Source organism: Pezoporus wallicus, unplaced genomic scaffold, assembly GCF_028554395.1.
Source record: "Pezoporus wallicus isolate ANWC-B61680 ecotype Strahan unplaced genomic scaffold, APGP_CSIRO_Pwel_v1 contig_227, whole genome shotgun sequence".
NCBI lineage: Eukaryota > Metazoa > Chordata > Aves > Psittaciformes > Psittacidae > Pezoporus > Pezoporus wallicus.
The window spans coordinates 18,792,501-18,805,540 of NW_026635704.1; the positions used below are offsets into that span (position 1 = coordinate 18,792,501).

The window sequence follows — 13,040 nt, forward strand, 5'->3', positions numbered from 1 at the left end:
CTTTCAGTATCTGAAGGGGACTTATAAGGGGGCTGGGGAGGGACTCTTCATTAGGGACTGTAGTGATAGAACAAGGGGCAATGGGTTAAAACTTAAACAGAGGAAGTTTAGATTGGATATAAGGAAGAAGTTCTTTACTGTAAGAATGGTGAGGCACTGGAATGGGTTGCCCAGGGAAGTTGTGAATGCTCCATCCCTAATGATGTTCAAGGCCAGGTTGAACAGAGCCTTGGGTGACATGGTTCAAGGTGAGGTGTCCCTGCCCATGGCATTGGGGTTGGAACTAGATGATCTTAAGGCCCTTTCCAACCCTAACTATTCTATGGTTCTATAATAATACATGTGTATTCATTTTTCATTACAGCTAAAGACATTCATACATACTTTCGTACCACATCTCTGTGGAGAAGTACTTGGGGATGCCAGAGGATGACAAATTGGATATGTGCACTTGCAGCCCAGAGAGCCAACCCTATGCTGGCTTGCATCAAAAGGAACATGGCCAGCAGGTCAAGGGAAGTGATTCTCCCCTTCTTCTCCCATGGGACTCCATCTGGAGTGAAGTGTCCATTCTATGATTCTATACACGTATATCTATAAACATATACACAGCCTTGCTAATGCAACTTTTGATGTATTTTTATCAGGGACTCAATTATTTCCAGACGTTGTGCCTGATGCTAAGACATATTAAAAGATTATGTTCTACACAAAAGGGAAAGGTAGGGCAAAATTACCTCTACCTTTAACCACTCATTCAGGATCTGAAAGACCTGCCTGGTGTTTTCTGGTGTTTTTCTTTCCCTGATGACATTTAAATCTACATCCCCCTTTGTGGGGAGTAAGGGGGAGGAAGGGGAAGTGGCATCTACAGTCTACTTCAGAGAAATGGAGGAGTGAGAAGCGGACTCCCTTCTGTTGACACAATTTCTAAAACTGAAATATAGTGGACAGGGAAGAGGGAGGTAAAATATGGTCCAAACCAGCTCTGAACTGCTGGGAGCCAGCAGACGGACAAGGTGGCATTGCCCTCTGACTGTGGAGCACCCTCTCAAATACTGAGCAAAAGCCTTCTAGCTATTGGGCAGGACTGGGTAGTGTGTACCTATGGGACTGGGTAGAGTGTACCTATGGGACTACACTGGACCACTTAGTGACTCTCCATGTAAGAATCCTTTTCGTGAATCCTTTCTAAGGCAGCCAATTCCTGCTTTGCTCTGCTGACTGTGGCTTTAGTGAAGAGCTGTATCTTCTGTCAGGAATAGGATAGAGTACCCTGACCACCTAAAGGGAAGGACCAAGAGAGGGCAGCTATAACATAGCATTTATCCATCCCTACTTCACATGAGGAATAGATATACATTAATACTCTAAGAAATTAGGGTATAAACATGTAAAAATAAATTAGGAGTATAATATGTGCATGTGGGAAAAAAAAAGGCAGGGGAACCCTTCAGTTTCCTATTAACATGAAAAGTCTTTCTGTTGGATGCCATTCTATCCTGTTTTTCCCCTGGAGTTGTACAGGACAAAACAGTTTTGATACCTGTGGTGCCCACTGTATCAAAGAGCATGCATACATATCTCACACAGATCGCCCTGACATAGCTCTGGGAGGAGCAAAATACAATCTCTGTACAAACACTGTTCCTTCCTCTGACTTGGATATCTCTTCCCTTTCTACTGGGGCAATGGGGAGACTACCCCAAAGCATCAGCTTCAGGCCGGTTATCTTCCCTTCCATTTGGATCATGCAGGGGACTGGGCAGCTGCATTCGTTACCCTTAACATTTGTCAGGCCTCAGGAAGGCTACAAAAGTGACAAGGCTTTCTGCAACAGAGCCCCAAATCATATTCTGTATTGTGACTAGGAAGAAATTTCAAATAAACAATACAATTTTATACTATGCCGTGTATGGCCCACAAATTACAGGAGGAGGAACTACACGAAGAAGAATTCATCTCCAAGATTCCAATTATAGGTGTGGGGAGAAAACAATATGTTTGCGAGAATTTGAAATGCAGAGCAGTTGGCATAGTTTTATTTTAAAATGATAAATATTTTCAGATTGAAGTGTAATTAGTAGTGAAAATGTCATGTAGTTTTATTATGCATGTTTGTTAATATGGCTACTATAACTCATTTAGGAGATGCCTGCAGTGCATAGTCCTGTACTACATATATCATAAGCAAAAATACAGTACTTACACATACATATAAAATGTACACAGAGACAACATTGCCAAACAGCCTTTTGGGACAGTTTAAAAGAATATCATTAATTTTTACTGTATACTTAGACTTCTGGCTCAGCTCCAGCACTGGCTTTCTGTAAAAATCATTTCAAGTATAGAATTATGCTATTTGCTTGCAGCAACATCACAGGAACAGTAGTGAGCCATATGTTGCTACTTAGCAACTTGGTCTGTAAGTCCCAAAGCATGTACTGATTTGAAAATTGAACAGAAAAGATAATTGTTGAGGCATGCTGTGAGGCAACTTGTCTTGGATTATGAAGCTATGCAGATGTTTGATGTTATACAGCAAAAGGAATAAAACTATATTTTTCCTGTCCGATGGCTGAGCTTTTATTTATGTTAGCCTAAAGGGGATAAATTGATTAAAACCCTTAAAATAATATAAGGTGATGTCTTTCTGGAAATGAACATTTTGCAGTAAACAGAAAGAACTGAAGTGCATGTCAGCATGCATCAGGACCCCCAAAATCTTGCCTGTATAGTCACATAATCCTGAAGACAGCCTAATGGAAACCCCTCAGTCTTTGGTGGTGCAGACCATGACTGTCTATCAACCTACTTCCCAAATAAGCTGTGTGAGATTCTGAAATTAGAAAATGATGCTTATGTCTGACTCAGTGAGCATGACCAATCAGAGCTAGAATAAAAGTTTCTGATAGAACCATGCATCTCATAACATGTGGGATTCATATTTTAGTTAACAGATGTGCATCCATCAAGGAAAGTGGAGAAATGAATTCACTCCTCAGTCTGTCAAGATTCAAACACTCGTCTCTGATCTTGCAAAGTTACTGAGGTTGGAAAGGAGCCTGCACTCCTCTTGCTGAGGTCAAGCAACTGCAAGGATCATGAGAACAGATGCAAAATGGACACAGGAGACAACTCCATGGATGAAGTGACTAAGCTTTCATCTGGGAGAGAACATTTTCTCATCTCTTTTACAGGATTATTTGGTTTATATCCAGTAACAGTGAAAGGAAAATGAAGAGTCTTGAAAACACGGACCAGAAAATACAGTCACATCCTTTCCTCTTCCTCTACCTCCCCAGTAAGCTGTAAAACATTGCATGTTTTGTTTTCAGAGCAGCGAATATCATATTCTTTCTAGTTTTAAAAGGCAGTTTGGATGTTGAAACAGCAGTTAGTTCACCAATTTTGGGTGACCACCAAATGTTTATGCCTGAGATAAGAACAGCACACTATTACAGTCGGTAAAGTCCTCACCAGTACTTTCAGTGGAGAGCTGCTTATTTCCTTTGAGGAATGACTAGCACCTATCTACATCAGGAACAACAGGTTCGGGAAAGCTTCTCTTACAGTCTCAGGTTCTTGCTGAAACAAGAGAGAGGCAGGTTTCCAATACACCCTGCCTTCCTGCTCCTAGTGTGGCTTTCTGTCCATTTTTAAAAAAATATCATTATCACAGGCTTTCACACCTATTCACTTAGAAACCCACTGCAATGGTGTGAGTGCTGGGAGATAATCACAGAAGGGCCAGGAGGGTTCAGCAGCCCAATGCTGACAGCTTCTCTCAAACAGGTGCAGGGGGCTATTAGACCCATGTGCATTTGACAGAATACTGTACCTGTCAATGGAGCTTGCCAGATCCCCCAGCACAGGACAGAGTTTTGACACCTGCCTCTGGGTTTTGAACCCCACCTGGGAATCAGACCCCCAAGAGCTGGCTTTGCCATAGCGAGGTATTAAATCTGTAAGCCCTTTCTTGGTTCCAGCCCCTAGTAAGAAGTCAGGGTTTTCTGTTATCTTTGAATTTGGAAATGTCACATTTGATAGATTTTTTTCCTTGAAGACAAAATCATTTGCACTTAAAATATCTGGGCTTGGATCTTTAAAGGTACTTTAATCACCTTACTTCCACTGAAACCAGTGAGTGTTAGATGCATAAATATCTCAGAGGATCTGGGCCTTGTTAGCACATGTAGAAACCACATAAAAGATTAAAACTTATACTCTTAATTTTTCAATATGCCATTTAAATTATTTAAACTACACGCATACACAGTACAAAAATATCAACAGAAGAAAAATAATTCTGATGTATAATGTAGATTTGCAATTCTTTATTCAAAACTATTTAAGACAGACATAATGATTCTCTGAAAGGTAGCAGCTGCCTTATAACAGCAATCATTCACAGAGTTTGTATTTCTACTGTTTCAAACAAATTCAATTAGCCCTTGCACTTCAAAACCCTTAAGGCATAAATGAGATGATACTAGGCTGCTTTAATCTAATAGTAATACTAAAACTTGTCAGTACAGTTTTGGGATTAATGGTTAGAGAAAAATTAATAATATAATTTTTCATTTTTTAATCAAACAGTTCTATTCTAAACTACCTCTGCATCTTGGAGGGTTCCTAGCTGAATAAGTTCAATCACACACAAATCCTAACCACAAAGTACAGTTGGTCTCTAAAGGTATTTCAGAATAACTTCAACAGAAGTCTGAGAAGCAACACGGTGGAACATTTTAAAGATGCTCTTTTTGATTGAACAACGCAGCCCATCTCACACAACATCCTCCTTCCCTGCCCCCAAATGAACCTGTATACCTGAAAAACCCTGTTTCATGAAGACATTTAGTTTTGAATGTACTGTCACTTCCCAAAGCTCTTGATTCCTAAATTAAATTCTGCTCATCTACACACATTTACTATGCATGCAAACTAATTTCCCACCTAATGAGAGCTCTTAACATAATCCTACTGGTCCTGTCAAAGAGGGGTATATCAGACTAGCCACTCCTGTATCTGCGTTATTGCAGACCCGAAGTCTGATTATTCAGGGAAATTTTTGACACAATCTAATGGATCTGCACCACTATCACCATCACTTACTAATGTGAATTAAACAACCAAAACATGTGAAGCAAATGAAAATTTCCCTCCTACATATAGACGTAGATAAAGGGAGACAAAATTTTTTAGAACTATTTTTGCTTTATCAGAAGTAATTGAAAGATTTCATTCTTAGAAATCTATACTATCTTAGGGCTCAAGTGGAAAGGTGGAAGATTTTTAAATACATACTTAGTATCAGAATTTAGTATTCCCCAAAAGGAAAGGACTCAAAATTACCTGTAAAGAATCTACATTGCATTAAACCTTTTGGGCTGCAAGCTACAGAAGACATTGCCTTAACCCCACTGCTAATCATGTAACACTGGCAACATTCCTCAGCCTTTCGATTAGTGTTAAAAATGCAGCTCTTCAGCTACAACTGGCCCATGAATTATAATTAATGCTATTTGTGACATGTGTAGCTTATAATGATTAACTTGTCTGCAGTCAGAGAAACAAATAATGTGCACCTGTAAAGCCTTTAATTCCTGAAGGTAAAACAACTGTTTAGGAAAGATCATGCTGGCAAAACAGCTGCTTGCATTCTGGAGAGGAAACAAGGTAGTATCTTTCAACAAACGCCAACTCTGGTGTTTTATCAGCTCTATCTCATTAACTGGAAACAAGGCTTAAATGCTTTGTTTATAAATTATGATTATTCCTGATTGCAGCAGTTACTGATAGTGCCACTCATTTGCAATGCAACTCTTTGAATTTGTTTAATTACAATTTGAAACAAGGCAGAGAAGATTAATTAACCCACCTGGCTGGCTGGCACATAGTCCTGGCTCGGCTCTGTCATACTCATATACATGTTTTCACTGTCAAACTGAAAAAGAAATAATAGTAAACATTTAGCAAACTTGAATATTTTTCAGCATTGACTGAAAAAAACAGTAGCCATAAAATAATATTACAGCCTGGTTTTAGAGACTTGTAATTGCATGTGTGCATCTTGTCTTTGATGTTCCTGTTGTCATCCTTATTGACCCTGTATGTCAGTGATTTGGAGTAATTAGCGCTCTAGTAATTACAGCTAGCGAGCAAGAAATGAATGGTTTCCTTTCATCCGCAATCTGTTTTAAAACAAAATGGCTCATTTTGTGCACCATGTATACATATTGCTGTTGGTTGTAATGAAGTACTAAGTGAATTGCACAGTTACTGAGAAAAGGAAGATGAGACTAGAAACTGCACTAAAATGCATCTTAATGGATTCCAACTTCAGCTTCTGAGCAGAACAAGAGTTGAAATTTCAAAACCAATTAAAACCCCTCCTATTGAAATGTTCCCATATCAGAAAGTAGGAAAGACATTTCCAGACGGCTTTCAAACATCTGAATGCATGAAACACTATATACCTCCTGACCATATGGTGCAAGAGGATAGTTTGCTTGATGTGTGAATAAAATAAACATTCATAATCAGAACTGCAAAAATACCCTTCCATAAATGATAACTAGCATTCGTGGAAATGTATAAAAAGATTTTTCTTTTCTTTTCTTTCTTTTCTCCCCTCAGCTGCAGTTAAGAAGTAACAAAAATATGATAGAAAAGAGTTGATTAAAATCTGAAGGTGTAGTTGAGGAAAACTGCCAGAACTGAAGCCTCATCCTGTACCAACACAAAGAAGTATAAAACTATTGATTTTTTATGTAATCAAAACATCCCCACAGAACTCTTGTCACACCTGCTCAAGTGGCAGTGCCAACAGGGCAACTATAGTCCCACTGTCTGCTCAGGAGGTACGGAAAAATCTTTTCAAACCTTTCAAGTAGAAATGAACAACAGCAGGAATCCCCATCCCAGTCGTCAACCTCAAATTTCCAGCTGTTACGAGGTCTGTTTGAAATAACTTTCACCTGACCCCTCGTGTGAATGCTTAGAGTGACATATTTTGGATACGAGCCATGATTTTTGATGACATGGCAGCTTTTTAAAAAGCCCCGCTACTGACCTTGCTCTGCTCCTGCAGAAGGCGGCAGTGAAATACCCCATGGACATTGCTCTATCTGTGCTGAGCTCAGGGTATTCTACCTGCAAGGTGCAGTATATTCAACTAGACCAAGGTGGCAAAGTCAAACTGTGGATTTGGCAGATACCTCTACCAATTTTTGCTGAGGTGGCTGAAAAGGTTTCGGCTTCCAGCTGTTCGTCCTCTTTTCCTGCCAGAGGCTACAAGGCTTGTAACAGCATTAGTAGAAATGAACAGCTGCCAGCTCCTGGCACAACAGTTGATGGTCTGCCTTTCCTGGCCACAGCTACTAATAGATCGTCACAGCCTATCTGTCAGAAGTCCTAGTTTCATGGGAGGGAAAGGATTATGTCACGGGCACAGATCTGCCATAAGGAACAGAGTATTTCCAAAGTTTGATGGAACAGAGGTACCTGGATTAGGTCATAAGAATATGGATTGATGGGTTTTCCTTTACTGTTTCTTTTTTGCACTTGTCATTTTTTCGCTTTCTCATTCAAGAATACTCCTACTTATTAACATTCAAAGTAGAGATTGGAGAGAATCTTTTAGCATCTGGATTGTTTGCACACTGGAAAAAATGTGTTGTTCTTTCTGCTCAGACAGACAGGTGAAATTCTGAAGAGAGATTTCACATCCTGCGGTTGGAAACCAAGCGCTCCAGCGCAAGGCCTACACGAGCTCAACTTATTCAGCTTGTCAAACAAAAGGCTGAAAGGTGCTTTGATCACTGTGATTGGTACTTACAACCTGGAAAGATGTCTGATAGCAAGATGTCAGCCTTCCTGACAGGGGTATAATGAGATCTAGCGTTGAGAAATGGGAGTTAAAGAAATCCAGTTCTGAATTAAGACACAAGTTCCTACTTTGGAAGGTAATTAAGCATTATGTCAACAGCAAACTCCTCATTTCTCAGACATTTTAAAATGAAATTAGATATTTTTTTCAGAAAAGATGCATCCCATATCATATTTATAAGAAATCCTATGAACTGGATAGCTACACTGGCTGGTTATGGTAGTTCTGTCTCCCCTGGAAACCATGATTCCTTAAGTCTCCTATTTTGAACTTCCCTTGTTATCTTCACATATTTGCTGCACCACATTGCAAACACTACTATAATTGAAAAAGTATGTTCCATGTATTTAGGTGCAATGAACATAAAGAAATTTCTTTCCTTTTCTGCATACTAGATACAGTCTAGATACAATCAATGGTTATTTCAATTTGTTTTGTTTTCCACAAAACCCAAACCTGTGATTTAAGAACCTTTATGAAGTATAGTAGTCTTTCAGTTAATTCCCTCTTTTGGATGTTTGGTCATCTGTCCTTGCTCCCAAGCTTACAATCACCAAATCTACAATCACAGAAATATTTCCCTAAGGTATTTTTCTGTGAAACCTGGAAATTTTCATCGTTCTGTGTGTTGTTCTTGGATCACCTGCCTATGTGATATTTGCCTTGCTACTAGAGGTGCCTCCAGCACTGATTGATAGGATCTTGGATCTTAGTCTTTCCTGTTCACTGCTGTGCCCCTCTACTTAGCTTTGGAATGTCTTTGTTCTAGTATGGTCTGTGGGCTTAATGTGAGCATGTATCAGTGAAACCGAAACCCAAAAGTATACCTAAAGTTACCTCATTTGGCTTGGCCTTAAATGAGAAATGACCTTCTGCAACATTTTGGGTTGATTTGTTAGGAAATATCTCAGAAAAATATATTCATGCATAATGTCTGTAAATTCGAGTGACCTGTTAACATCTAAAAATACCTAGCAGCTGTTTATTAGTTAATTTCTTCAATATTCAAACATGGAATTTAATCACTGCAATATTTAGCATCTGCTTGTTAGAAGTGTGTGTAAGATGTTGTGTAATACATTGTATGGTCCAATAAGTTTTTAATGCAATGTGTATTTTTTTATACTGTTTATATTTGCAGGATGCAGACTATAATGTATTAGCTGACACTAACACTGTTACCATGTTAACATTTATACTCCATCTACATCTATATAAATTATTATCTGTCCTCAATCTAGTGCAGCGTGGTGCATGGCTTCCTGGCAGTTCCTAAGATTTCAGATGTGAGCCTGAAAACCACTCTTAAACTCAAATGACAAAGCACATACACATGCACTTCCTGCAGCAGGTATTGTCAGAAGATGTCTTCCTCAAGTTCTCAGTGTTTACTAAGGCGTTTATAAAAGTAAAAATATGTTATTTTTTTATACCAAAATTAAACAAAATGCTTACTTCAATGCTGAGTTGTTTATTCATCATCCCCTTTCCCAAATACTAACGAAATGTGGCATACAGATGACCTATGATGACCTATACATCCCACCCCAGCCAGAAAAAAATGGCACACAAGTCTTCAATAACAAGTTTAGGGACACTGATGCAGTGCATTCTACTTGTGCCCACCTAGCCCAAATGTGACTATCCCACATCAAAACAATAAACAGTGAAAAAAATGCCAACGATTTGATCAGCTGGAAGGCCCTACTCTTGTTTGTTTCAGAAGCTTCCAGAATAAGCCCCTAAACCCTCGAAACAAATATTGAATCATTTCACCTTTAATACACTGCTTTGTAACATGCAGGCTCTACATCATGTCAACTCTCCACAACTCTCCTCCTAGACAGTTTAACTCATACTACATCTACACTGAATTCAGCTTTACAAGTGAGGTGATTTATGCAAGAGTAGTTCAAGCAACCTATCCAGATCAGACAGTGAGTGAAAAGATCAGCAGATATGACCCAAAGATGCCTCCAACCACCATTCTTTTCTTCCAGGTTATACTCCATGCCTCCAAAACTGTCTTCTTTTACTCATCATCCACAGGTCTACAAGAAGCTTGTACTCCCTACTCCCTAAACTTGTCTGCCACACTCTGTGATTGATTTCAAGCAAAGAAACTGCACAAGCATCACTTAACCTGTGGATGATTCATCCAAACAGAACAGATGAAACACAAAGGCAGCAGTTAAATGAACTGCCTTTTATGAACCTATGTATGATGTATATATATCATATGACATTTCATCTAAAGCTCTCTCAATGTGTCTCCAAGATCCTTCAGTATCATTAGAGGCAGATTTCAAAATCTTTCATTTATTCTATTAAAAGTGAATGCTAATACAATATTCTGATGTGTGATAATAACTACTCCTGACAACATTTCTTTTCATATTAAAGTATAACTGCATGAGCAGTTTGTGTGAGAGCAAACTAAGAATATGACCACATTGCAACATGAAAAGATATATAACTAGGAGTTGGTTTTAATACAAATATCCAGAATTGCATCATAGTCTTTATTTAAATTATTATAAGACACACAGGCCACACTATGGCATGGCCAGCTAGAATCTCCCCTAGAATAACCCTTTGTAAGACAAGTTGTAATGGTCAGCAACCGCCATGTGCAAAATACCCGAATGCTGTTATTAAAGGCAATTTAATCATATAAGTTAGGAACATAATTACAGAAATGCTGAAGAAACACTGTCTGACTGTTACTGATGCAAGAGCTGTAACAGTGGTCAGGAAATATCCAGTGTTAAGACTGTCTTATCAGGCATGGATTTACCATGGATTGTATGACGTGTCCTCACAGGCTACCTTCTTCTACATCAAGTCACCCTGTTGTTGAGAGAAGTCAGGGTTTATTTTGCTCCTTTTTCACACAGAGTTTTTAACTTCTGATGGACTTGTGTATTTCCTTTCTCTTTGCATGGGTGTACATACATGTGCCCGAAGTTCTGCAGGCATATTTGTATTAGACAAAAGAAAAAAAAAATCAAGCACATGGATCTTTTGAGCTTCTTCTAGTTCATACCAAAGTGTAGCACAGTATAATAGTACTACACCTCATCTTTTGAAGTGTAGGTAGGGGAGCAAGATGAATACTAGCCCATATGGCTTCTGATGCCACAAAAAGCTTAGGGCTGATGTATGGAGTGGAAGCAACTTTGGACACTGTTTTGTTCACAAATTTATTTCAACAGCGATATCCTGAAATTAGGAGATTTAAATGAGAAGAAGCAGAGGGAAAGATGATCAAATTGCTGAAAGTTGCTGTATTTAGTAAGTTCAGCTTGTGGGTAAAGATACTTGGACTTGATATCCCACTTTCTTCAAAGGATGTTATAGATCTTCAAAGCCTGTCTTATTAAGCACATAATCTGAATACAAATTTCTCCCATCTTAGATTGGAACTGGAATCTAATTTTAAATTTAAACTTTAGCTATACCTTTTAACCATAGTTTACGCTGCTCTGATGACACCTCAGCACAAGTCTTACATTTCATTTTAAGAAAATGTTGCAATAACATTGTGTAAAAAGATTATTTCTAGCAATTTAATGATTTTAGTGCTTACTGTTTATAGATACCATTTGTAACTTACGTTATCTAAAAGCCACTAATCCTGAAAAAGCTTTAAAACTAGGTAATTGTCTTTATTTTAAACTAAATGCCAAGAGTGGGCATTGTCTCGGGTTGCTTGACGACAGAGGAATATTTTATTTTACTCAAAGCTGCTGAAATAGGACTAAAATAATGATGGGATACAACGTAAATCATCAAATAGCTATGCTAAAGAAACAGTTGATCTTGTTACGACAACCATTAAAGGTAAAACCAGAGATGCTCTGTAAACATTATTACATGACGGAAAATCCCTTTCTTGACACGGTTTGGCTGAGCGGTATTTCTATATTAAATTGAAACTCCATTTTGTCTCCTGAACTCCATTTTGTATGCTGTATGGAACATGTTTAAATTTGCCCAAGACAGGTTACAGTAATGCATTCCAGACAGCCATCCTTCCCGGGAAAGGGGCTTGACACCTTGCCGAAGGACTATCACAGGAAAACTGTCAAAACACAATCTAGTACTATCTACTTTGATTGTGTCTGTTCTGCTCCCTCCTTCTAGGATTGTTTTTCAAAAGAGGAGAATACTGAAATAGTATGAAATTGGGTAAAAATGCCTGGATGGAGTACCACGGCAAAAAGAAATCAAATTTCATTGCAGAGCTGGATGCCCCTGCACAGCCAAAAGAAGGTGTATTCTGCAGACTGGCAGACATAGAGAAGTCCTGTCCTGCCTGGAGCCCTCCAGCTCACAGAAAGTTTGATGTGCTAACCATTACAGAGGAGATGGCATGTATCATTATTGCTATTAATTTTAATTAATTTTCAGGAGTAAAGTACTTTTCTTATACGCTGTCCAAAAAGTAAACCAGGAAAAGAGGCTAAAATACGCTTAATTAGTCCAAGTATGGTGATGTGTGGGCTAGACAGTTGGGAATGAATCTGCCCCAGTCTCGACGGCTCCCTAGAGAGTGGGAGTGGGCCACAGGGTGGGTGAGCACTGGCAGTGAGCCCCAGGGCGGGAAGTGAGGGTGCTGCTTCACAAGGAAATGCTGGCAGACAATTCCTATACTTGGAAAGAGCCAGAAACAGCGACGTTCCCTCTGCCCACAGCACCCAACAGACTTTCATACATTCAGTGCTTGGACCAAAACGTGATAGAGCTTGAAGACTAGAACTGCATTGAGTCATTTCTACAGCCTGGCTTTCAAAGAGAATATGTTTTGAAGATACTGTGCTTGATTCTCCTAGAATAAGACCATTTTTATCTCATTTTCCATTTATAACACATACTATTGCCTCAAAAAGTACAGGCAGTGCTGTCAAAATTTTGTCTCAGATTTTTATGCCTATGTCATAAATATCCAACTCAGACCTTCTACCATTGCATTTCCCAATCTCTCTCACTACTTATTGCTCTCATTGCAAGAAAGGGGAGGAACCAGAGGGTTTCCTGATTACATTCTCGAAAGTGGCAAGCTGGCTGAATATCCAAATATACACTGGTAGTTAAAACCTGAATGATGGCACTACAGCATTTGTGTTTTTCCTGCACTTAATAG

At 38.9% G+C, this 13,040-nt stretch overlaps 1 protein-coding gene across 2 annotated transcripts in view; it reads right to left on the reverse strand.

Annotated features, from left to right (window-relative positions):
- Positions 1–13,040, reverse strand: part of TOX (thymocyte selection associated high mobility group box) — a 225,492-nt gene that overhangs the window by 103,173 nt on the left and 109,279 nt on the right. For both annotated transcript variants that reach the window (XM_057397851.1, XM_057397850.1), the window contains exon 2: positions 5,885–5,950. In XM_057397851.1, coding sequence (XP_057253834.1) covers positions 5,885–5,950 — 66 coding nt within the window. The remainder of the gene's footprint in view (positions 1–5,884; positions 5,951–13,040) is intronic.